The sequence below is a fragment of the Erpetoichthys calabaricus genome, chromosome 7, assembly GCF_900747795.2.
Source record: "Erpetoichthys calabaricus chromosome 7, fErpCal1.3, whole genome shotgun sequence".
Lineage (NCBI taxonomy): Eukaryota > Metazoa > Chordata > Cladistia > Polypteriformes > Polypteridae > Erpetoichthys > Erpetoichthys calabaricus.
The window spans coordinates 93,715,392-93,742,896 of NC_041400.2; the positions used below are offsets into that span (position 1 = coordinate 93,715,392).

The following is a 27,505-nucleotide window of genomic DNA, read 5'->3' on the forward strand; positions in this document are numbered from 1 at the left end:
ACGTTTTTTATTTCGATGGATCCGCTTACTGTGAACCAGTAACTCTTGAGGAGGGGCTTCATGAGACGTCACAAAATTCTGAACTAGATTGGTTAGTGACTCGAGGTTTATAATTTTTCCGGTTTCGTGATTGATGGTGATACCTTTTACCTTCATACATGTTTTGTCTTGTGCCGTTTTATACCCGTACGTCTTTGGACCGCCTGAAGCAAATTCAGTAATATAATCACCAGGATTTAACTCACTGGTAAGCTCTCCTAAATAGTCACCCAGAGGAGGATTGTACTGACCAGGCTGAGAAGTAAAAATGACCAAGTCGGTGTCGTGGTACAACACCCTTTCTCCCAGACTGTCCAGTAAATCATACAGCTCTAACCGGGCATAGGCCATGGTGAAAGCAGCAATGACATTAACGCTACCAGGTAGGGTATACTTTTCATCGGTGTACTTCCATTGTATTTGAGCAATCTCATCGCTGATAAATTGAAAATAAGAAACATTATATTAAATATATTGCAAGAATTCCTCACCATCCTTGACTAAGCTAGTAGTGAGATGGACAGGTTTTTGCCCAAATTTACCCCAAAGAGAATTTAAAAACAACTTTGAAATTTGTCTCTTAGCTGGATTTACGGCGATGTTATCGCGGTCCAATTGCACACCTTCCTTGTGATAATAATCTAAAATATAACGGTCTCGGGAAGCCTCATCCGTACACCAGGCAGGATAGCCCGAGGCCTCCTGCTTGCCTTTTAGATGAAGCTTGATATAGTCTGAGAATAACTCAGAAGTACGTTCGGGGTAATGCCAAATCTCGTATACTTTTGAAACTTTATACCCTTTGTCAATGGCCTTTGCTATTTCCACACTGCACCAAGTACCGGTTAAAGCTCTCTCATCCTCTGTGTGATGACAGTCCACAATCTGAGCTTCTGTCTCCGCGCAGGTGTGACAGAGGGTGAACATTAATTTCCCACAAAACCTGAGAGGCAGGACTGGAAAATTGAGACCACGTGGAGGCTGGACATTGGCTTTAATTAATCCAAAATACTGCCTGAGATCGCCAAACCGCTGAAAAATGATAGTGGGGTGACCGACCGGGTACATTTTTGTTTTATTCACAAACGGGTACAAGCTAGTGAAATCATAATAGTGAATCTGTTCGGGGCCCACTGCCTTGTGGTACAATTTTATGGCGTTGGTACGTCCGCCGAACAAGTCCCTTGGTTGTATACGTTGAGGGAAATCACAGTGTTTTAAGAAAGTTTGTAGCCTGAGGTCTTGTTTTTTCATCGTCTCCCAGTCATGCTCCCAGAGCACATGCACATCTAAATTAAATTTTGCCCTAATCTTTCCAATTTTCTCATAAACTTTTGGTACATAACCGCACAAGTCATACCAGTTAAAGGATGGGTACTGTTTAAATCATAACATTCTGGACAGCCGTGATAAAAACAACCAGCAAATTCAAAGGCAGTCGGAATACCTTTAACTATGGCATAGCCGTCAAGATAAAAGGAACCCTTCTTTACTTCCCCAAGGTTTAGAGCGTGTCGATTGTTCAATTTTTCTGTTTCACAGAGATACAATAACCATTGAATAGATGCGTTTGAATAGTTTTTCTGACTAATACTATAATGGTCAGAAGGAATTATGCCGATAGACTTTGGAGGCATACAGTTTTGCCTGTACATGGCCATACATAGAGATGCCAGGGTCATGCAGTGAAACGGGTCAATATTGCCAATTTTGATGACCTCGTCTCTGAATTTAATGCATGCCGTTCGATGTCATTTTTACAATAAAAAGCCATCTCCTCTTTAAAATTAAAAGCACCATGCTTGACACTGTCGTACCAGGTAAAAAATTCTTCTTTTTCTTTGGACATCATGCTCTGAACACCGTAGCATTCAGGTTCAGGGTAGGGGCCAATATAATTCTGATTTTCAGCCGTATTGAAGAAATGGGGGAAATAACCTTTTGCGGCTTCAAACCCCATGGCTTTAGGCATGGCACTCAATTTCATTGTTAAAAAATTCCAAGAATCTATAAAAAGTAATTGATAACCATCATCTGTGAAACACATCAGCTTATTTCCTTGAGTAGTAACACTAGGGTTCACACCATTTTCAAGCAAATACTTCAGTAAAAAGTACCCATCGTAACCTTTTGAATTGTGAGCTATGAAGGTATAGCCTTGATACTTGGGGCGACGGTATCTGGCAAAGAACTGGTGTACACAATCTTCACCCGCCCAGAACCAGGATTTACCCCGCAAGGACTTACAGTATATGTAATTAGGTATGTGCACACCCGTTTCTTGCCGACTTTCAAAATCATAAAATACGTATTTCTCACAACGATCCTCAGACTTCAAGGTTTCTATAAAGCACTGATGGTTTTCTGCATCATTTTCAATTTTTGCTTTACAAACCCGGCATTCCTTGGGCCGACATTTATGGGGTTTCGATGCAGCATTCACTGTGTAAGTTTTGTAACACAGGGGACACATTTTTGCCGTGTCACAGGCCGCTTCCATATCGTTGGTCTTATCATTAAATTTAGGAATTGTATGCTGAATAAAACAAAATTGGGACCGGCAGTAACGGTTGCAATCACCACACTTGACAAGTTCTTCAGGGATCGGACGGCAATCTGGGGAGAAACAGACGTTGCAGTGACCTTCACAACGATGACTAAGGATGAAGTGGTAGCTTGTGTAACAGTAGTCGCACAAGTATTTCACCCCCAGAAACCCCTTTAAATTCAAAATACCGTAGTAATGGTTATCGTGTAAAAACATAAAATAGGTTTTGGGGTTTCTACCTCGGGAGCTTTCAAATTTTAAAAATTTCTCATTTCTTAGACACCTGTACCAGACAACAATTTTAATACCCAGCAAGTTTTCAAATTTATGAACGTCCGCAAAGGGCACTTTTTCATGCTCAGATAATTCAGCCCTGCTCTGAAGGTTATACGCTTCACGCATGCATAACTGTGGGTTTTGCATGTACCGGTCCTCCATTAGGCTAAGCAGGCAAAAGGCAAAACAGAGCTGATTCCCGTAATTATAAGAAATAATTAAATGCCTCATTTTCTTTCTAACTATTTCATGATTGAGTAGAGATGAGACCTTGAGAGAGCCACGAGCGCCCCTGCTAGGTGACCGAACAATCTGGGTGACTAGCATCAGAGACTCATCCGCTAGCACACTCGCATGACTCTGAAGAAGATTCTCTATCTGATGAAGAAAATCGTCTACATTAATATTAGAGCCAGTCAGCTGTATAAAAACGCTGATAGATAATGAATCAGCACACAATTCTAGCTGTACAACATCTTGCGGATTTAAAGTACCTGAAAAACTATCCAGAATTCTTTGCAGCGTCTCATGAATACTGTTAAACACCTCCTCGTAAGACTCTAGTTCATAGGCATCGGCGAAATTTAAGGGGTGTCTTATTTCAGTGTGATTAAAAGCAGGTCTGTCGATCTGCTGAAAACCACCCTGACCGTCGTTACTAGAGACAACAGAGGGCCCGGCCATGCCTAAAGTAGACGAGGGTGAAGGTTTAGATACCACAGAACCACCGGACATAACTGGCGCGACTGAAGGGGTAACCACAAATGGCTGGGCAATAGGGGCTGAGGAAGTAGTGACTGAAACAAAGGGCGAGATTGAAGCCGAGGGGGCAGAGGAGACTGAAGCAGATGGCAGGATTGAAGCAGGGGGCAAGACTGGAGCAGACGGCTTGGCAACAGAAGGGATAGCTGAAATAAAAGAGACAGAGGGCCCAGAAGGGCTAGAAACAGAGGACAAGAATGGAGCAGGGGGCAAGACTGGAGCAGGGGGCAAGACTAGAGCAGGGGAGACTGAAGCAGACGGCTTGGCAACAGAGGGCAAGACTGAAGCAGGGGGCAAGAATGGAGCAGGGGCCAAGACTGGAGCAGGGGAGACTGAAGCAGATGGCTTGGCAACAGAGGGCAAGACTGGAGCAGAGGGTGCAGAAGGGATAGCTGAAATAAAAGAGACAGAGGGCCCAGAAGGGCTAGAAACAGGGGACAAGAATTGAGCTCGGGCCAAGACTGGAGCAGAGGGGGCAGAAGGGGTAGAAGCAGAGGGCACGACTGAAGAAGAGGTGTTAGCAACTGGTGCTGAAGCAGAGGGCCCAGAAGGGGGCAAGGCTGGAGCAGAGGGGGTAGAAGGGATAGAAACAGGGGGCAAGATTGAAACAGAGGAGACTGAAGCAGATGGCTTGGCAACAGAAGGGATAGCTGAAATAAAAGAGACAGAGGGGGCAGAAGGGATAGAAACAGAGGTGTTAGCAACTGGTGCTGAAGCAGAGGGCCCAGAAGGGGTCAAGACTGTAGCAGAGGGGGCAGCATTTACAGAACCCAACGTGTTTGTTAGACCATGACCCGTTTGAGCATTCACATTTTCGTTCAAAGACCGCTGAACCCTTTCTAACAAGTTATTTAATGTTTGCATTTCATCGGGGGTGACTACTGGACGTAGGGCTTCTAAAAGGCTGTCAAGCTGGTCAAAGTTGATGGGAGTGGTAACAGGTGAAGGAACTCTCATGGTCGCTATTATATTATTCATTTGGAACATGTTTTGATTTTGCCAATTAATATATTCCAATTCATTAAAATATCGGGGTGGTGGAGTAGGCATTTTTGGGGGCCGAATAGAATAACTAAGTTCATTCACCATGTCATGCAATAACCCAGCATTTTGAGAACCGCTCCCAGCATCCAAGTCCTCACTTGCACGCCTTTTGCCAGACATTATTTGGGGAACAAGTTTTCTAAAATTGCATACAATAAAATAACCTTTTCACGTATATCTGGAGAAAGGGATTAAGAGTTTTGAAAAATCAACAGCACTCGTTCGATTTCAGCCTTCAGCTCAGCAGACTTAGCAGCGGGATCAAATCTTTCAGGTTGACCGATTATTTGGGTGAGAAGTCCGGGTGATGATGCAAATGGTGGTGAACCACCGAGTATCTGAGTAGGTAAGCCTGGAGAGGCGGGTTCTGAAAAAAAGCAAGACTAAGTTTTCTTTAAAAATAAACATTTGCCGCACACTCGCACAAATAGTTCAACTTACCGGGCTGCGTGAATGAGATGTTCAATAGTAGACTGTCCGAGGGCCTTTGCGCCGATTCTAGAGGCTGACTGGAAACTTCGGAAGAATTACCACTCTTTGGGAGCGTCGAGTATTCTGCTAAAAAGTACATATTTAACACCAACGCCTTATTTTCTTCAACACACACACACACACAAACTGTCAGTTGAAAGTGTTACTTACAGGTTTCTGAGGCAGGATTTTTATTCTCAAAAAGACAATCTGTGGAAGCTATTAAATCCTCCAATTGCGAACTAGTTAGATTTAAAGAATCAAACAGTTCAGCCTCCGATTCTAAAATATAAAAGACTAGGTTTGTACGTACTTAAAGACAATTGCATTAAAAAGTAATCAGCCAGAACGTTCTTATAAGTTTGTGCATTTCCATTAAAAGTAATTAGCATGAAACGTACATTACCATTAAAAAGTTTGTACATACTTAAAGACATTAAAAGTATTAATTCGGCGCAGTCTTATAAGCAAAATTTCTATTTGTAAAAGGGTAGTCTGTATAACTACAATAATTAGCATGAAACGTACATTACCATTAAAAAGTAATAAGTTTGTAAATACTTAAAGACATTAAAAGTATTAAATCGGCGGTCTTATAAGCAACATTTCGATTTAAAAGTACGGCCGAAAGAAGATCTGACTTACTTTTTGAACAGCCAACCGGACAGAAATAAGAAAAATACCACATTTATAAACTCTGTGCGTTACGACTAGGTACAGTTTTTTCATTTAAAAAGCAGAAAATCCCCACTCATTGCTGGAACTATCTGATTTATTAAAGAATATCATTTCAACAGTTTGAAGAGATGATCGATAATTTACACTTAACCTCAATCACAAAAGTATTTTTTGCCATGCCAGCCATTGCGGAAGAAAAAAGCGAATACGCCTACCTTTTAAAAAGCTTGCAGAGAAACTTGGAATGGTGGAACAGTTATTGTGTTAATAACCGCAAAGCGGGACAATTTATGCCGCGCATCGGGCTCTGTACCGCCTTGGAAGGGCGGAGCGAAACCCGTGGGGCGTTTGGGAGAGAGCTCATAGGTTCAGAGTTGCTGATGTTCCTCCTCTAAGGGGCGGGGAGACCCTGGTAGCGGGAATAAGCCTCATTCAAAGACTCACCGCTATAAGGTTCACATCTAAGCAAATAGGAAAAAGAAAAACCTTTATGTTTTACCGAGAAATCGTTGTGCTAACGCCACGTGTATTTTAAAGTTGCTAGACTGTAAATGTGAAACGAGGCTAAAATACAGTACTCGAAATTTAAATAACTTTATTAAAGATCATTGTGAATATAAGAGAGAGTCGTTAGTGGAAAATATTTCATTTAATAACTTTGTTCACAGATTAGCCGAATGTGAAAAAGTCTGACATTTAAAATGGAACACATGGGACAGAATCTTAGTGTTTAATGAGCTTTCAAACCTCTGAATAGCGGGGGCTTCTTTAATAATCATATGATTTTCCAATTTCATTAAATAAAAAAGAATTTTATCAGCAGCAGTGTATATATTTAGCATTAAAGGCCATTTGCTGTTTGGCGGGGTCTTCCTTTTAACACTACAGTGTCTTTTCCCACGGTTTAAAATTGACCGCCATCTGATGCTTGGCAGGGAGCTTCCTTTTAAAATTGGTGATACTATGTTAAAGACACTTGTGGCTTGTCCCAGCAAAGTGCCGCATGGCGGGGTGCTTTCTTTTAACACTATAGTGTCTTTTCCCACCATTTGCTAGCAAGGGCTGCTTGGTGGTGGGGGGGCTTCCTGGGTCTCGATTTACCTATCGACTGTTTCAACAGCTGAAAATTTAACACTAAAGGTCCCCGTGTCCCATGGTTTTTAGAAAGAGTCACACTCGCGCAGCTTTGTCTTACGATTAGGATAAGTATATATTTCATTTTTAGAAAGTCACGTCCATGCGTGGGAATGCAAGCAAGATCCATGTATATTTCTTAATATGAAGCCACGTTTTAGAAAGTGCTGGAAAGATAAGTGTTTATTTCTTAATATTAGTTTTGAATTTAGTGTTTATAAAATGAAGCGACGTGTCTTGAGCTTATAACTTAGAGCGGGGGAGTAAATATCGTTTTTAGAAAGGTTCGGCTAGATAATTGTATATCTTACAGTAGTCCCTCGCTACTTCGCGGTTCACTTTTCGCGGATTCACGACTTCGTGGATTTTATATGTAAGCATATCTAAATATATAACGCAGATTTTTCGCTGCTTCGCAGGTTTCTGCGGACAATGGGTCTTTTTACTTCTGGTATTTGCTTCCTCAGTTGGTTTGCCCAGTTGATTTCATACAAGAGATGCTATTGGCGGATGGCTGAGAAGCTACCCAATCAGAGCACGCAGTTAAGTTCCTGTGTGCTGCTGATTGGCTCAGCGACGGAGTGCTGCATTAACCAGGAAGTCTCATCTCACTCATTCAGCATTAACGTGCTCTTGCTACTGCATTCAGGGGATTATCACCTTCATCGTCATCATTTTTACTGCGCAGCATATTCATCACGTCATATATAACTATGTGTACTTCGCTTTACAGTAAGTGTAAACTTATCTACCGATTTCATATTGCTTGGCAGTTATCCCTGTTATTAACAGAGTAAAGGGTGGGTTGTAAACAATACAGGGAGGGTTTAAAAACGTCCAAGTACACGTTAAATAATTAAATAAATATGGTGTCCCTACTTCGCGGAAATTCAGTTATCGCGGTCGGCCTTGGAACCTATCTCCCGTGATAAGTGAGGGATTACTGTATATCGTTTTAGCTATGGCTATGCAGGAAAGATAAGTAAATAAATAAATAAATAAATAAATATATTTTCATATTTTTATATTTACATAAATTATATTTTTTATATTTCGTATTTTCATAAATTATATTTTCATATTTTCATAAATCATATTTTCATATTTTTTATCTATACTTATAAAAGGCAAAGCCCTCACTGACTGACTGACTGACTGACTGACTGACTCATCACTAATTCTCCAACTTCCCGTGTAGGTGGAAGGCTGAAATTTGGCAGGCTCATTCCTTACAGCTTACTTACAAAAGTTAGGCAGGTTTAATTTCGAAATTCAAAGTGTAACGGTCATAACTGGAACCTATTTTTTGGCCATATACTGTAAAGGACGGGGGCGGAGTCGCGTATCACGTCATCACGCCTCCTACGTAATCACGTGAAACGCCTTGGGGCCGATCTGGAAGAAGGTAGCACAGCGCCTTGATTTAAACAATTCCATGTCTTGGTGGGTTTAATACTGTTTAAGCATACATATTAACACATGTGCAATTAAACGTGTGCATTTACGGGGTGATTTCTCAGGCTTAAAAGCTCGCCTTTTATTAAAAAAGTAAATGCAAACTGTTTTCATTCTAAAGGGCACAAACCACGTTGGATTTTGTAATTATAGTTGATTAGTAAGGTCTATTAAGGGATACTTACAGAATGATTAGTAATGCCTGTGAATGCCGATGCAAGTAGGAGAATGGGCGTGAACTAAAGAACGAGTAGTAGCTTGTACAGTAAATGTCTCTAAAGTCTGTCTATTAAAAAGTTATTATATCTTTCAATCCTGTGTATTGATTAAACTACAAACCTAACAAGATGACACACTACATGGTGTCAGAAGTGGCGGATTGGAAGAGGAATGTGAAGAAGAGGTTCAGCTTTTGAACGAGTCTCGTGTCTGTGAGTAACCCGAAAACGTGGTCAGAAAGCGCTAAGACGTTCTAGCAAAAGAGAAAAAAAAATATGGAAGGATTACAGCCCCCACCAAATCTCCAGTTAAAGGGAAATGTAGCTGAAAATTGTAAAAGATTTAAACAGAGATTCAAGTTGTATCTTGCTGCGATTGAAGCAGATAGGAAAAGAGAAAAAATGAAAGCGTCTATGCTTCTACATGTAATTGGCGAAGAGGCGCTAGAGTTGTATAACAATTTTCAGTTTGAAGAAGATGGAGACAATATGAAATTGAACAAAATAGTTGAAAAATTCGAAGCGTATTGCAACCCAAAGCGCAATGTGACGTTTGAGCATCACAAGTTTTTTACATGTTTCCAGAAAAGCGGCGAAACAATAGACCAGTATGTGACGGAATTGCGTAATAGGAGCTGTTCTAAGAAGAAACCGTCGAGACTTCAAAGGACCAATAACCTCTAATCAGAACAGTAACACCAGCGAAACAAATATTAACGAGAAAACAAGTATAAATCAGGAAAGAACATCTCAACTGCAAACACAATTAACCAGAAGATCAAAACGTCAAGTAAAACCACCAGAATGACTCATTGAGACATGTTGACGATTAAAGGAACATTTTCAATTAAGAAATGCTGAATTCCTTTAACAGTTGTGCTTTTTATGCATAGTTTGAATGCTGGATGTATGCCTGAAATGTTCTGGATTTTTCAGTTGTTTGAAGTGATAAAGTTTATCGAAGTAGCATTTGAAATGTATAACATTACTAAGCTTATAAGCACTGCCTTACTTCTCTTTAAGAAAGGAAGGTGTAATGATACTTGATTTAAACGATTCCATGTCTTGGTGGGTTTGCGTAGCTTATTGTCAATATCTTTACACCTGTTTTTAAGACTTATTGACTGAAACGGGCTTTCACTGTATCGCGGGTTTTTTAAATACAAGTGATCGCCTGCCTATCGCGGAAGTTAGTTCTAGACCCATCAGTGATAGGTGAAAATCCGCGATATAGAAAGACCATATAAATAAACATTTTTATAGTTTAAGCCTTAAAATACCCATCCCACACGCTTTAAACACATGTAAACTTATAAAACACACTTTGTTAACACATATGATATGTGGATGTCGGACTAAGGATATGAGTAACATCTCTCTATTATAAAACATTTTAAGTTCATGCAAGACAAGGCAGTGAAGTAGCAGGAGTGTACCGCGCCTTGGAGAGGGGGGTTTGAGCGAAAGTGCTTTCAGCCCTCACACACACACTCCTCCTCCTCCTCCTTCAGAACGCGCAAAGCGACAAGCAGGCATTTTGGCAGAAGCAGCACAAAGTCCACCTCTGCTTAATCTGCGTTCACCTGCCCCCCTCTTCACAAAGCGAGTGGCAGACACATCAACGTCTGATCGCTGCGTGTAGTGTTGCTCTGCGGTGTTAAGAGTGTAGAAAGTGTTTAAGAGCATAGTAAGTGTTTATAAGAGTGTGGGAAAGGTTAAAAAGACAGACAGAAAGGTTTATAAGAGTGTGGGAAGGGTTTATAAAGCCATAAAATATATATAAATAATAAAATAAATATAGGTCGGTACTTTGCGGATTTTCACTTATCGCTTGGGGGCTCTGGAACGTAACCCCCACGATAGGTGAGGGATGACTGTATTTCTGTTTTATTTAAACCTTTTAAGTTCGTATGCATAGCCCCATTTGGCTGTTTTAGTTTTTTTTTCTTTCTTCAGTAATATTTAATCTCCTTAAAGAAAAACAACATATGCATTTTACTTTTTTTGTATCTCTTTAGTAATATGTTAGTGTAAAAGGATAACCAGTATTTAAACCTTTTATGTTACTTTATAAAGTTATTTTACACAATGTTGAAAAATTAATAAGAAAGCTACATATTTTGGCAGCTGTTGCTTTAATTTTCAATGAAATGAAAAAAGCTCTCCAAGAGAAAACCTCAATGAAGAAGAAACAGTTTGCACTGTCTAAAAATGAGAAACCCTCATTTATAAAGGTTTGCTGCAGATGACTTAACTGAAAATAAATGAATAGTTCCTATGTATATAATACATATTTATCTATTTTACTTATGCCTTTATTCCAGCAACTTGCAGCATCTGAGGTACAATTTGTTACATTACTTTTGTTTCTTGCAGAACAGGCAGGTGAAGTGACTTCCTCAGGGTCACACAGTGGTGTCAGTACCAGGATTTAAACTGACAAGCTCCGAATGAAGAAAGAAAAAAGATGAAAACTGGCAAATGGGGCTATGCATACAAATGTCCATCCATCCATTATCCAACCCGCTATATCCTAAATACAGGAGCCAATCCCTGCCAACACAGGGCACAAGGCAGGAAACAAACCCCGGGCAAGGTGCCAGCCCACCGCAGGGTGCACACACCCACACACACCCACACACCAGGGACAATTTACAATCGCCAATGCACCTAACCTGCATGTCTTTGGACTGTGGGAGGAAACCAGAGTACCCGGAGGAAACCCAGACAGACACGGGGAGAACATTCAAATTCCACACAGGGAAGCGAACCCGGGTCTCCTAACTGGCACCTTTCTCTGCGCCACCATGCCGCCCGCATACAAACTTAAAAGGTTTAAATAAAACAGAAATATATACCTTTATTTTTACTTCCTTAACTTGTGGAGGGTGTATCCTGTAGCAAAGCCCTAAGTTTTTTCATGAAAGCCCCTTTCAGTCAATAAGCCTTAAAAACAGGTGTAAAGCTAAACTTGCAGCACCGCTATTCAATTACACTTGCCTAACGCCTCTCCTAAGGGGACATACTGTGGGATCTAGGCATCAGTCAAAGCACCAATCACAGGCCCGATTAGAAAGCGGGAAGCTGTGATTTGTCGTCTCCCTCCCATGTAACAATCACAGCCCGTGTTACAACGCACTATGTATGTATGTATATATGTATATATGTATATGTGTGTGTTTATGTATGTGTGTATATGTATGTGTATATATATATGTTCATATGTGTATATATATATATATGTATATATATGTGGATGTGTATATGTATATATATATGTGTATATATGTATATATATGTATATGTAGATATGTATATATATGTATATATATGTATATATATGTTTACATAACCTCTTTAACACACTACTTCTCCGCTGCGAAGCGCGGGTATTTTGCTAGTATTTTTATATTTTCATATTTTCATAAATCATATTTTCATATTTGGGGGCGGGGCTTAAAGTCATCAATCAATCTAACACCTCCTTTGACAGTTGCTTTCTGTATGTACTACTACTTTCATGAACCAAAAAGGGTTCCAGTAGCTTTACAAGATTCTGTACGGAAGTAGCTGGGCAAGATAGTATCTTTAGGTATAATAAAGAAAGTTGAAGGGGCTACAGATTGGGTGAATTCAATAGTCTGTGTGAAAAATAACAATTGTGATATTCCTGTGTGTGTGGATCCAAGGGACCTTAATAAAAATGCTTAAAGAGAACAATATCAAATACCCAAGCAGGAAGAGATAATCAGTGAAATGTTAGAGGCAAAAATCTTCTCCAGAATGGATGTCTCTCATGGGTTTTGGCAAATTAGACTGGATGACTCAAGTGCCAGGCTCTGCACATTTAATACGCCTTTTGGGAGGTACTTTATTATGCATCTCCCATTTGGCATCAGCTCCACTATTTTATAATGCAATGGCGCAAATTGTTGAAGGCCTTGAGGGGGTATGTGTTTATGTTGTGTGGAACGTGACCCGGACACAGACAGGCAGACATGTTCAAATCACCCCACACATGTTTATTTACAGGTTACATAATTATAGTTAGTGCTCCTCAGTCCCCAAATTCCCAAATGTCCTGGCCAACAACAAACAATGCCTTCTCTTCTTCAGGCCGCCTCTTTGCCTCCTCCCAGACCTCGTCCGTCTTCCACCCGACTCAAGTCCTGAATGAAGGAAGGCGACCCCTTTTATAATCACCCGGATGTGCTCCAGGTGCCTTCCGACAATCCGGGTGTGGCGGAAGTGCTGAGGTCCAGTGCTCCAAAGCCATTGGGGAGCCCCCGGGCGGTTACCATGGGCCCCTACAGGGTTGAGCTTCAAAGCTCTGTACCCGTGGTCCCCATAGGTACCAGGGCAGTTACCCCCACATGGTCTGGGGAAGACGTAAGCCCTCTTCCGGTCCTCCAGGGCATCGCAGCCGGGTCGCCACCCCAGCCACATGCGACACTGCCCCACCACCAGCGAAGACGCATTGGACGGAGTGGCTCGTCCCACGAGGGCAGCTCATCCCCGAAGTGAGCCCTACTCTCAAAGCTCCTGGGTCTGGCCCTGTTAAACAAACAGAAACGGGCGGAGACGCTGCCTGGACACCACCACCTGGTGTCCTGTCGTGCCTCGCACAGGTAGCGCTCCCCCCTCCTACCAGCACCTCAGGGCCTACTCTTTCGGCACCCTCTCTGAGGTCTTCGTGCCCCAACGACTGGAGCTACTCGCACCCTTGTAGCCTCCGCCAGCTGTGGCAGCACCCCATTGCCAGCGAACAGCCGTCCAGCGAGGGCAGGTCCCCAACGAAGCAGGTCCTACTGCTCGTCCAGGGTCCAGTCCTGCAACCAAAACAGAAAGAGGGGCAGAGACGCTGCCTGGACACCACCACCTTGCGTTCCTTCGTGCCGCGCCTCCGACCAGCACCCCGGGACTTGCCTTTTCGGCACCCCCTCCACGGGTTCCGTGCTTGTGCGCTCGGAACAGATGGGTCCACTTGTATGTCCGTCACCTCCGCTGACTCTGGGGCTTCCCTCTGTCTCCGCAGAAGGCAGCCATTCTCCGGACATGAGCGTCCTGCCTCACATCCTCCCTTATTGGAGGAACCGGCATTCTTCCCTCAATTCCTCCCTTTCCTCTGGGACGCCATGACGGTTTGGGTCTGCGCATGGCACACACAGAGATCCTCTTCCCGTCTGCGTCCCTATAGACTGACGCGAGACCGCCGCGGGCTCGGGGCGTAGGGCACTCATCAGCCCCTGTCCTGCTAGCCCTCTCGTCTTTCTCCCCTTACCGCGTGCACAGCACTCACTGCCGCGTCTACTATCGGAGACCCCCACTACTTGGTTCTGATCATTCACATCACGGGCCTTTTCAATGGAATCACCTTTATGCTTTATGGGGTCGGCTCTACTCACCATCCCTGCCGCACCGCTCCAGCTGAAGGATCCAGCGTTGCATCGTCCTGTCCACGCACGTAGTGCCCGCACTGACGTGGCCGCCTTCCTCTCCAGCTCTTGGAACTCCACACGGAGGGCATGTAGCATCTGTGGAGACGGCGCTGCGGGCTGAAGGCAATCCTCCAGCTCACGCAGTGCCGTCGACAAGCACAGAAAGTCAGTTGCGATTGCCTTACCTGTCTGTCAGGCATATCTGCCAACTGCTCTCTGTGGGGCCTCTTCTCCGGCCCAATCGGGTCCTTCCCTGGCACAAGACGGACATTCCTTGGTCCCACCTCCATCCAATCATCGTCAGGCACGCAAGACACACCTTCCAATCCCGTGCCTGTCTCGGGTAGGGACTTCTGGTCCGTGGCCATCTTGGATCTCCTCCTTCTGGCGCAACGACGAGTCGGCTTTCTGAGTTGCAGCGTCTCCTTTTCGGCAGTTCTTATGGCTGCCGCTGCGTTTATACAGGCCCACAGATTGGCGCGCATCTGCCATCAATGCAGACCCGGGCAGTCCCTGCCTGCAAAACACAAAACACGCTCAGTCCCGCAGAGCCGGCTGCCGGCAAGCAGGGAACTCACCTCCTGAGTCCCGTCTTTCCGAGGCAGCTGCCTCGGCATGGGCTTCCTAGATGCTACGCCGTCCCGGGCACCTTCAGCAGCACCGCACTCATAGGAGCCCGCTGCACTCCTGTAACACCCGTTGTTGCTTTTCTGCACCAGGTAAGAAGAATCCGACCACGGTCCGTTGGCGGTCGGTGGGTTAGCTCTCTGTCTCAGGGCACATGCTACTCCGGGCTGTCCACAAAATTTTTTTTTTGGGGTCCCTGCCTTGGAACAGGCAGAGGGCCCCACGTTGGGCGCCATTGTGGAACATGACCGGGACACAGACTGGCAGACAAGTTCAAATCACCCCACACACGTTTATTTACAGGTTGCATATTTACAGTTTGTGCTCCTCAGTCCCCAAGTCCCCAAATGTCCTGGCCAACAACACACAATGCCTTCTCTTCTTTAGGCTGCCTCTTTGCCTACTCCCAGTCCTCGTCCGTCTTCCACCTGACTCAAGTCCTGAATGAAGGGAGGTGACCCCTTTTATAATCACCCGGATGTGCTCCAGGTGCCTTCCGAAGTGCCGGCTGCGCATCCGGGAGCACTCCGGGTGTCCCCGCTTCTCTTCCCCCCAGCACTTCTGGGTGTGGCGGAAGTGTTGAAGTCCAGGGCTCCAAAGGCATTGGGACGCCCCCTGGTGGTGACCACGGGCCCCTACAGGGTTGAGCTTCAAAGCGCTATACCCGTGGTCCCCATAGGTACCAGGGCAATCGCCCCCATGTGGTCTGGGGAAGGCATAAGCCCTCTTCCGGTCCTCTGGGGCGGCCCAGCAGGGTCCCCCTCCCAGCCACCTGCGACAGTTGATGATATTATTGTTTGGAGTTCATCAGAGCCGGAACATAATCTTAGATTGAAAGAATTAAACAGTATGGTCTCAAACTAAATAGCGACAAATGTAAGTTCATAGTGAAAGAATTTACCTTTCTTGGAGATAAATTATCGGCTAATGGAGTTCAACCAGATAGAGACAAAGTTCTGGTTATTATAAATGGATAGGCCCACTGATAAAAAGGGAATACAACATGCCCTAGGCATGCTCAATTATCTGGGAGTAGAAAGTGTCCCTGTATTTCACTGAACACTTTAGCCCATAGTGATCAACCCAAGTAAACACACAGTCTGAGAAAAGTCTAAGAATTGGTCTCACTCTGTTTGAAAATATTGTTTGTAGTAAATTACAGGTTTAAAACTAAATAGCTTAGTGGCATTTTTCTGTTTCAAGACTGCCTGAAGCACCGTTGCTGAGTCTGTTTTCTGCTTGAATGTGTATGTGATTGTACCCAGCAATCAATTGGTCCCCCAACCAACATTGTTGTTACCTGCCTTGCAGCCAGTGCTACTGATCACTGGCCTGTCTTAAAGTTTAACTGAAAGGATGTAACTTACTTTACAGTATATTTCTAGTAAATGACAAATTTCCACTTGTACATTCTGGAACATGTAATCTTCCAAATCTAACTATCCATTCTGAAAACCTGCTTTATCCAGAGCAAGGATGTGGGGAAGCTGGAGCCGATCCCAGCAAGCATCAAGTAGAAGGCATGAATAATTCCTAATTAGGTACTCCCAATCACTCATACCACAACAATCTACAACAATGAGAGAAAGTGCAGAGTCAATGCACCAGACCTGACCAAACCTTGAGCTACTATGGAGTTCAGATTAACATTAAGTAACATGATTAACATTATATGTACATATATATAATTTCGGTTCAACTACTGAGAATATCTTTCCAAAATAAGCCTCTTAAAACATAACACAATCATGATCTCTAAACATTGCAATGTATACATATGCGAGTATATATATATATATATATATATATATATATATATATATATATATATATATATATATATATATATATAAACTGCTCAAAAAAATTAAAGAACACTTTGAAAATACGTCAGATCTCAATGGGAAAAAAATCATGCTGGATATCTATACTGATATGGACTGGGTAATGTGTTAGGAACCAAAGGATGCCACATTGTTTAATGAAAATGATCAACCTAGAGAGGGTTGAATTCAAAGACACCCCGAAAATCAAAGTGAAAAAATGATATGGCAGGCTACTCCATTTTGCCGAAATTTCATTGCAGCAACTCAAAATCGTACTTGTTAGTTTATATGGCCCCCATGTGCTTGTATGCATGCCTGACAATGTAGGGGCATGCTCCTAATGAGACAACAGATGGTGTCGTGGGAGATCTCCTCCCAGATCTGGACCAGGGTATCATTGAGCTCCTGGAAAGTCTGAGTTGCAACCTGGCGGTGTCCAAACCTGGAGATGGACCAAAACATAATGTCCCAGTGGTATTCTATTGGATTTACATCAGGTGAGCATGGGGGCCAGTCAATGGTATCAATTCCTTCCTCCAGGAAATGCCTGCATACTCTCACCACATGATGCCGGGCATTGTCATGCACCAGGAGGAACCCAGGATCCACTACACCAGCATAGGGTGTGACAATGGGTCCAAGGATTTCATCCTGTTACCTAATGGGAGTCAAGGTGCCGTTGTCTAACCTGTAGAGGTCTGTGCGTCCCTTCATGGATATACCTACCCAGACCATCACTGACCCACCACCAAACCAATCATGCTGAACGATGTTACAGGCAGCATAATGTTCTTCACGGCTTCTCCAGACCCTTTCATGTCTGTCACATGTGCTCAAGGTGAATCTGCTCTCATCTGTGAAAAGCACGGGGTGCCAGTGGTAGACCTTCCAGTTCTGGTATTCTATCGCAAATGCAACTCGAGCTCCACGGTGCTGGGCAGTAAGCACAGGGCCCACTAGAGGACGTCGGACCCTCAGGCCACCCTCATGAAGTCTGTTTCTGATTGTTGGTCAAAGACATTCACACCAGTGGCCTGCTGAAGCTCATTTTGTAGGGTGCTCATCCTGTTCAAAAACAAATAGTGTCTATAAGTGTACTATAATTAATCTGTAATAAATAAATAATCCATCAAAGCCAAGTGCATTTGTGGAGGTTAAATCAATTCAAAAATATTCCTTAAAATGAGGTTAGAATTTCACAGGGAAGGAAACTGTTCTTTTAAAAATCCTGGTGTGCCCCTTTATCTTGGTGTCTCCTCCCCTTATCCTGTCTGGACTTTGCAGGATGAGAAGTTCCTTCTTAAACAGTGTGTCCGAGTCCCTGCTGCTCTATGGCTAAACAGCAGGGCTTCCTATCCGGACCCAAGCTCGGGTCCTTACTTTTCATGGACCACCAGCAAGGCTCACCATCTGAACCTTATTGACTCCCACTGTCTTCCCAGAATTCCTCAGAGATTCACCTGCACCACCTGATCACTCCAGCTCCCTGAATCACTCTGCTGGAGCAATCCTCTACTACAAACCCTAAGTGCTGGCCACTCGCTCCACTGAAGGGCTCGCCTCATGGTTGCCTACCTCCTCTCTCACTTGTTTGTTCTTGTACCTCCTCTCTCTCTTGTCTTTCTGCCTGATTCTCTCATCCCATCTTTTAACCTGTGGTTCCTTCTCTCTCTCCTTCTGCTGATCTATTTTCCGATTCTTGTGCCAGCTCATTCTTGTATGCCCCCGTGGGCATCGCGTCTCGATCGTGCACCACAGGGAGCCGATGAAGCAATTGAGACAGACTGCACCCTCACATGCAGGTGCGTCTCACCCCAATTTCTCTACAAACCCCCGGCAGCTATGTGAACATGCACACCCAAAGAGATCGAGCCAGTCAATTAATTATTTATTTATTAAAAATCAGCCACCTTTTTCTAAGCCGCGGACCCACTATACTACAACAAGGTGGCAGCATCCCACTGGTGGGACACCCATATATATATATATATATATATATACTGTATATATCCGCAGGGCAGACTGGGAATTGTAGTTCTATGGGACAGCCCTGTTGAGGTTCTTGTGTGCTGACGGGGCTGGGCTAAAAGAGATCAGTAATGACTTCCTTAACAGACTTATGCCTGATCCGGAGTGCTTCCAGTGTGCAAATCTGTAGCATTGGAAGTACTCAAAAATCTACCTACACCTGAACACCAGCAAAACCAAGGAGCTGGTGGTGGATTTTAGGATGCCCAGGCCCCTCCTGGACCCCGTGATCATCAGAGGTGACTGTGTGCAGAGGGTACAGACCTATAAATACCTGGGAGTGCAGCTGGATGATAAATTGGACTGGACTGCCAATACTGATTCTCTGTGCAAGAGAGGACAGAGCCGGTTATACTTCCTTAGAAGACTGGCGTCCTTCAACTTCTGCAATAAGATGCTGCAAATGTTCTATCAGACAGTTGTGGCGAATGCCCTCTTCTACGCAGTGGTGTGCTGGGGAGGCAGCATAAAGAAGGACGCCTCACGCCTGGACAAACTGGTGAGGAAGGCAGGCTCTATTGTATTCATGGAGCTGGACAGTTTGACATCCGTGGCAGAGCGACGGGCACTCAGCAGGCTCCTATCAATTATGGAAAATCCACTGCATCCACTAAACAGTGTCATCTCCAGACAGAGGAGCAGCTTCAGCGACAGACTGCTGTCACTGTCCTGCTCCACTGACAGACTGAGGAGATTGTTCCTCCCCCAAAATATGCGACTCTTCAATTCCACCTGGGGGGTGGGGGGGGGGGTAAACATAAACATTATTCAAAGTTACTGTCTGTTTTTACCTACATTTTTATTACTCTTTAATTTAATATTGATTTTTTTGTATCAGTATGCTGCTGCTGGAGTATGTGAATTTCTCCTTGGGATTAATAAAGTATCTATCTATCTATCTATCTATCTATCTATCTATCTATCTATCTATCTATCTATCTATCTATCTATCTATCTATCTATCTATCTATCTATCTATCTATCTATCTATCTACTCCCAGATCTGACATAAAAGAAGCTGAGTTTATTGAAAGTGTAGTCAGAGTTGGGATCAGTGTGGACAAGGCTTCTACAGAGGTGTGGAAGGAGATAAAAGAGTTGTTTTGGGTATTTTTTAATTAAGGAAGATAATTGAGAGAATGGAGGATGTAAAACTAATAAGGAAGGTCTTGTATTTGAACCCAGGACTGTGCTGCGTAGTTATGTCTCAGGGGTTTCGGGTGCTGCTACAGTGTTTGAGTGGTCAGTGTGCCTGGCACCCAGCACCAAGAATCCTGTTTTCAGGCTCAGTTTTTTTTTTTCCTTGTCACTCTGAATTGTCTCTGAATTGTCCTTGTATTATTAAATGCTTCATGGAATGGACTAGCACTTTGTCCAAGGTTACACATGATGCAATGAATATTACTAACCTTCAGCACCTATGACTTTGAACTACAGTATTGCAGGTAGACATTCATGAAACATTTAGGTAAACATGTCCACTGCCTGTCTCTGCTGTAATACATTTTTTGAAATAATGTCTGTATTTTTTGTTAATTCTTTTCTTTTTTCAATTTTTAATTATACAGTAACATCATCAACTAGTTCTTCTACCAGAAAAGCTACACCATGTAAGTGAATTATATATTTTCTGTTGTTTAGATCATTTTCTTGGGTTAAACTTATCTTGTATAGAAATTCAACTAAATATAACTCAATAACTCCTGTGTATTCAAAATAATGCCAAGTTGACTGTGCTACATTAAACTATTTTGCTAGGTAATGAATTTCCTCTATCTACAGTTGTACAAAGAAATATTTTTTAAACCTCTAAATGAAATTTTCTTTTAACCACCTTTAACTTATCACCTACTTTCATTTGTAAAGAACTTATTTCAAAGCTTCAGTGATTATAAACCTTATTAATTCTTTCTTAAATAATTTTATTGTGTCTCTCCTAAATTTTGATTTGATTAGGTAGAAAATGTCCAGCTTTTTGAACCCCAACCATATAGGTCATATCTAGAAGTTGCTATTGTCTGTAATCTGTAGTTTTCCTAATGTTGTTTTGCTTTTTGTTAAATGAAAACAAAATTTACACACAGTGTTCTGGATGTCATCTCACATGAACAGAAAACAGTTTTGCTGTTCCAGACATCATAAAGCACTCTATAATAAAACTGTGGAGATCAGCTGTGATAATAATAGGAACATCCAGTAAACATGGGTGAATCATCATATCAAAATAAGTCCAGGTATAGCTACCTACTGCCATCTTTGCAAAGAACCAAAAGCAATTCCAAACAGTGTTACTGATTCACACCAGTGAGAGGAAAATAGGTCATTCTGGCCTGCCAGCAAAAGCTCGGCCTCAGAACAGAACTGGGCCAAAAATGGACTGGATGGATGCAGGTAATAAAAGACTGAAATTGGTAGGTCATAGTGTAGCCATTATGGTGGAAAAATTGTAAATTAAGTAATGCGTTTAACATTAGAAGTTACAATCTGAGTTAAAACCACAGAAATCAGTTCCTGCTAAGTGCTGCTCAAAAAGCTGACCTTTTGAATGGTTACACTTTAAAATAATTAGAAAAATTTAGATGAGAACAGGCAAAGCTCACCAGTCCTATCCACTTAATTCCTCCAAAACATCATCAGCTTTAAGGATCCCTAAAATCCCACTGTCTAAAACACTACATGGTAACTTAATCCATGTGTCCATAATTCTCTGTGTGAAGAAAAACTTCCTAATGTTTGTGTGAACTTTACCCTCAAGAAGTGTCCCTGTGTTCTTGTTGCACTCATTTTAAAGTAGTATTCTCGATCATCTGTACTAATACATATTTTAAACACTTCAGTCATGTCACCTCTTAATTTCTTTTTGCTTAGAATTAAACTGCTCTTTTAATCTTTCCTTATAACCCATACCAAGCAGTCCTAGAATCAACAGTAACTCTTCTCTCGACTGGCCTCATCCGTGCTTATAAAGCTTGAGCATAACCTTCTTTGACTTGTACACTATACATTACCCAACATTCTGTTAGCCTTCTAAATAGATTCTGAGCACTGCCTGGAAGTTGATAGTGATGAGTCTTTTATGACTCCTAAACCTTTCTCATAAGGTGTACTTTCTATTTTCAGTCCTCACATTGGGTATTTATATCAAACATTTTACTTCCAATGTGTAATACTTTACATTCACTTAAATTAAATTTCATCTGCCACAAATCTGCCCAAAAATGTATGCTGTCCATGTCCATCTGTAATGATTCAATGGACTCCAGATTATCTGCCAATAAACCTAGCTTGGTATCATCTGCAGTCTGCAGTCATATATATACAGTATATTAAACTCCTGTTCTTGGCATGCGTTGCTCAATCTTTTCCTTAATATTTCCTTCCATTATTTTACCTGCGATGCATATTAAGATTACTGTTCTATAGTTCATATACTTGGATCTTCCAGATTACCTTTATTATATAACAGAATAATATTTGCCATTTTCCAGTCCTTCATTTTACTCACTAACTTCCTTAAGCACTCAAGCTTGAAATGTGCATATGCAACTTTCCATGCAAATATCAGGATTTTTAAGAGAGCCAATGCTGTATATTTGTACTGAAGAATAATTTTTTTGGTTTTCGCCAGTTATATCTGCTGCCTGTTCTCAGTTCTTGGGCAAATGGACAACACAACAGGAATATCTCAGCCAAGCTTCAACTCCATCATGTCTGCTGTGCTGGATGCCATTAACTGACTGGCGAGGCACTGCATCTAGTTTTTGTATGGTGTGGGTACAGATACATAAAACATTACATGTTTTCGCCAGCATAAAAAGGCAATTTCAAGCCATGTCCAGCTTACCTAGCCCTTTTCCCCCCTATTAGTACAATAAGGTCACGTGGCAAGAATGAAGCTGCTTTTGTTAACATTGCGCAGTTACAATGACTGAGTCCCCATGATCAACCTCTCTGTTTTTGGGGACTGGTTTTGAGGTGGTACGTTGGGGCTCCTCATGCCTGCCTGCCCCCTCAGTGTTTTCAGAGACTCCATCCAGCACTGCAAAGATCTGAAAACAGTTTGACACTTCCAATTTTGGGGTTGATTTTCCCAGAAATGTGCAACATTTGTCTTGTGCATAATGACTGTGACCCACCAATATCTACCTGTTTGGTCTGGAGTCTCTCCCATGCCACCTTAGGGGTGCACACTATCTCTCTAAAGGACACAGGAATGGAATCAAAAATAAGTAAATATTACATTATAATGTTTATAATTTGTTAGATATGAAAAGAAACTGTTTATTTCTAAAAAATGCATTAAACCATCTTAGAAGGGAAAGTCCAGGGTGGGACAAAAGTTAATTAAGAATTAGACTAGTAGAATCCAAACAATTTGTAGCAGAAATTTCTGATAATTAGAATGGGATATATAAGATTTACAGATCATCTTGAAGATAGAGAGAAAAGTTTAAAACTGCATTATTGTTGAACTTGTGTAAGAATATTATTTTCTTTATTACTTTTATTTTGAATGTATTTTTTATTTTTTTATTTTGGTGTTTTAATAAATAAGATACACTCTTTAAGTATTAATTTGGTCAGTTTGTTAATTTTATCTGGTCTCAGAGGTTCAGACGGGGTGGTTTCAACTTAGTTGTTTCATTGAAGGATTTAGCAGAGTTAGGTATATTTAATAAAGTTCTATGAGACAGTGGTCTGCAACTGGTAGCCAAATCTATTAAAGTCTCCACTCCAGATACTAGAACCAGAGATCTGGAACTGCAGAGTGGACCTTTAGGACCCTAAGGTTACCATTGTCTCCACATCTCTCACCCCTGAACCTTGGAAAGAGAGATTGATAATCTGGGTGTCTCTCCAGGCCCAGATCTAGACACCAGATATAAACAACAATTCCAGTCAGCTATAATGATTACGGTATTCATGATTACCGTATTCATGACTCTAGGTGTATCCAGGGTGAGAGACTTCAGGTTTGAACACCCCACCCATATATTTTATGAGAATTCTGACTGATTGATCATAGATAGAATTATGATTCATGTACTTTCTCATTTCCCTTTAAATTAATTCATGACTACTCTCCTGTTTATTACTACGGTCTTTTGAGCATATAATAAAGTGAATAAAGAGGAATTTATTAAAAGTACTCAGTTGAAGTTTTAAAAAGTGATCAAATACAGAAACTTAGACATCTGTTGCCAAATAAAAACAACACCCACGACCAAGATTCAGTGACCACACTAGAAATAAAACCAAAGAGAGTATTAAACACAATGACAGAGGTATTGGGTCATGCTAAAGTTTAGTAATATGACTGTCTGAAAAGAATATCTTCTTTTGCATTCATAAATTAATACTTGGTCTCATTTCTCCTCTTTCCATTTTGTTATAAAGTAGTGAAAAATCAGCAGCTCTAGAAGTTCTAAACAAGCTATCCCATTTCGCAAAATTTAGGCTAGCAAATTATTAATAATTTGAGATCTCTCTTCTGTAAGAAAGTTTTTGAAGTAATCAGAGTAAGAGATTTAATTGATTCTTTTTCATTTTGAAGAGCTACCTTTTAAAGACAGTGGACATAGAGATAGGATAATCTTCCCACTACTCGCTTTAATTCTTTCAGTAAGGTTTCAGTCATGTGTTGTGAACACAACACACAGTCCCAGGTTCAGACAAAAGTTATTTTATTTTCAGTATCTTAATAATTGTCTTGCCCACAGTCCAGCACAGTAGAGTATAAACCAATATAATAAGAAATAGACTCTTTCTTCTCATTCTACTCCTCTTGGCAAGCTTTGTCCACCTCCTTCTGACTCCAGCTCCTTGAATGAGGTAGACTGGTTCTTTTTCTACTTTGGGTTCAATAGCATTACACTCCAAAAGCACTTCCAGATTAGGCAGAGCAACCATAAAGTAGTGGATACCTACCCTGGCAACACTGCCCATGGCTCACCTAACAGGGCTGTCCTTCTGGACCACAACCCCCATGAACCTCTGTGGGAGCCCAGACTGGGAACACAACAGCAGAGCACCACAACCTAGTCCTTTGGAAGACTCTTTGTTCCAACTGAGCAGTCTCCTATTGTTCTTCCTATATACCTCTATACTGTCCTCCTTGCCAGGTAAGGGTACAACGGTTCATTCCTGACAGGGATGTCAGTCCACCCCTGCCATCAGTAACACTGTAAACATACAAACTCTCATTAGTGAAATTCTGCATTAATCCCCTACCTTCTTATAAAATAAATGCACATTCCAAAATATTTTCCAAACATAGCTGACATTTTTTTTATTGGTCAAGAGTAGTGAGGTCAGAGCACAAACCAACACACAAACCATAGTGCTGTGCAATGCTGGCCAGTGCTGACCCAATGGATCAGGAAACTGCAGAACTCATACCAGAAGTGTTTTATCTCTGAGGACACAGAGGAAATATTTTATGAAAAGGACCAGAAAAATACTACCCATTAATCAAAGACACAATAACTAGCAAAGTGGATAATACGTACCATTAAAAATTATTGCACAAGTCACTCTTTAAATTCAGATACAGATAACTTGAGTCAATATGCAACTGCTTCAATATGGTTGCACTGACAACATCAAGGACACCTATTCCCAGAGCATGCTATCTTACAATCTCTAAATTGTATGTTGGGCCGCTTGCTATCATGAAGCCAAACCAGTTTTATATAATGCACGAAGCACCTATTATGATACCATGTTTTTCTGTCTATTTGTTCATCTATATTTCCACATGAAACAACTCTGTCCCCAGTGAATCACTTTGGCAAAATGTGGCATTATGGCACAGTAATTCTTTAAGGAACTTTGTCAGTTTAATTTTTGATGAGATGTCTCAAACAGATGTTGCTATACAAAGCTTTGAATTTTTAAAATCACCCACTGAAAAAAACTGGCATATCTGTAAACTCATTTACCTTAAAACAGAGAAACATTTCTGTGACTTTGACTGTGAATCACTTTACTGTTTCAACTTTGTCTTGCCAACAGATACACCAACTTGTATATTTTGCATATTTTCCTCTTTTTCTCCTCCAATAGCTGCTACTGACAGCAAACAGATTCCCAATGCAAGTTACTTTGCTTTCATGAGCTTCTTGCATGGGAAGCCTGATGGGCAATCCTGTAAGCAAGTTCAGCTCAGCATGAGAGTAAACATGTGCATCAGCAATTTTTTCTGCTTTATGAAGTCATCTCAGCTGCTTGAACCCAAACAGATGAGATACAGTGCACCAGCATTTCACTCTTACCTATGCTTTAAGTCATAACCGACAAAATAAATGTTCTTACTAACCATAAAGGTATAAAATATAAGCAAGCAAAACGAAAGGTTATCTATATATGTATGAAGTACCCAGTGGCGTGTAATTAATTATGCACAAAGTAAATAAACATTTGTTCAGTATTAAACTGACACTAAAATAAGATCACAGCTTCATTATCTGCAGTTTATAACAACTCACTATTTCACTGATACTACAATTTATTAGAGTGACTGGACATCATGGTGACAACGACAGTCCTGATTTCAGGCTGTGCATCCCGATAAATAAGTGCAGAATAACAAAATGTTATAACTGGCTGTCCATCTCACAGTTTTTCAATGCTGCAAACGTTGCTTTGCTGAAACAAACATTGTCTAAATATATTTACAACAGCATTCATGAAACTCTAATGGGGAACCCCGCTTTATTAACAACTTGTGTTTTTTTTTAATATCATCAGTAAGAGGACCAAGAAGCATTCAAAAATAGCAAATACTTGCATTTATTTGTTTACACAGAAGACACTGTATGGAATCATATCCATTTATCTGTGAAATTACCTTTTCCTTGTGCCATGATTTCTCTTTGATGATAATAAGATAAAGCAGTGATTAAATAAATAATGCTTTATGAGTGCCACATTGAATGGACTTACATGCAACACAATTGACCCAGTTTGAGACTTTGAAAATTTGGACACCTTATAATTTACCATCAGAGTGCCAGATTTACCTGATATCCATAATGGTCACTCACTGTAATGAAGTTTGCCTTTCACTTCTGTTATTCCCTAACATTGTCATAAGTGAATAGCTTTTCAAGACCCCTTTCATTAAAATTACTATGACCAGACCTATTCAAGCAAAGAAGGAATTAATGGCAAACGTTTATTTATTTAGGTTATGTTAATTGACAATTGCATGTTGTCACTGTTTATGAGTTTGAGGCGTGTATGTGTGTTTATGTGCATGTATGAGTGACGATAGTCGCTGTGATGGGCTAGAGTCCTGACCAGTATTCTTTTAATCCTTTTGCATGGAGTTATGGCCCCTATATAAGAACCTACTAGCTGAACTATGTACATTGAATTCAATTATATTAATTAGAAAAATGTGTCAATGAACAGAGCTATTGTCAGGTGACCAGTGACAAAATACTCCAAATTAAAAAATGTTTTTTTCTGTTCTTAATAGTGTATTTAAACAAATTGTTTTTGATAAAGTAGAGATTATAACCCACAGAAAAAAATAATAATGCTTTATTTAGGTGATGCATAATAATTTACTCTACTTTCAACAAAAAAGAGAACAGTGGTATGTCTTTCATTTCCTAGGAACATCTGAGTACTGGGGTGTTTTCCAAAGAAAGATTTTTAGTGAAGCAGTATTTAGTTGTATGAAATGAAATCAAATGTGAAAAACTGGCTTTGCAAAAATTTGGGTACCCTTATAGTTTTGCTGATTTGAATGCATGTAACTGCTCAATACTGATTACTTGCAACACCAAATTGGTTGGATTAGCTCGTTAAGCCTTGAACTTCATAGACAGGTGTGTCCAATCATGAGAAAAGGTATTTAAGGTGGTCAGTTGGAAGTTGTGCTTCCCTTTGACTCTCCTCTGAAGAGTGACAGCATGGGATCCTCAAAGCAACTCTCAAAAGATCTGAAAAACA

General features: G+C 41.4%; 1 protein-coding gene across 2 annotated transcripts in view; it reads left to right on the top strand.

Moving 5' to 3' along the window:
* The window catches only part of LOC114654560 (uncharacterized), a 166,965-nt gene that overhangs the window by 64,430 nt on the left and 75,030 nt on the right, over positions 1–27,505 (top strand). For both annotated transcript variants that reach the window (XM_028805176.2, XM_051929963.1), the window contains exon 4: positions 20,113–20,154. In XM_028805176.2, the coding sequence (XP_028661009.2) occupies positions 20,113–20,154 (42 nt within the window). The remainder of the gene's footprint in view (positions 1–20,112; positions 20,155–27,505) is intronic.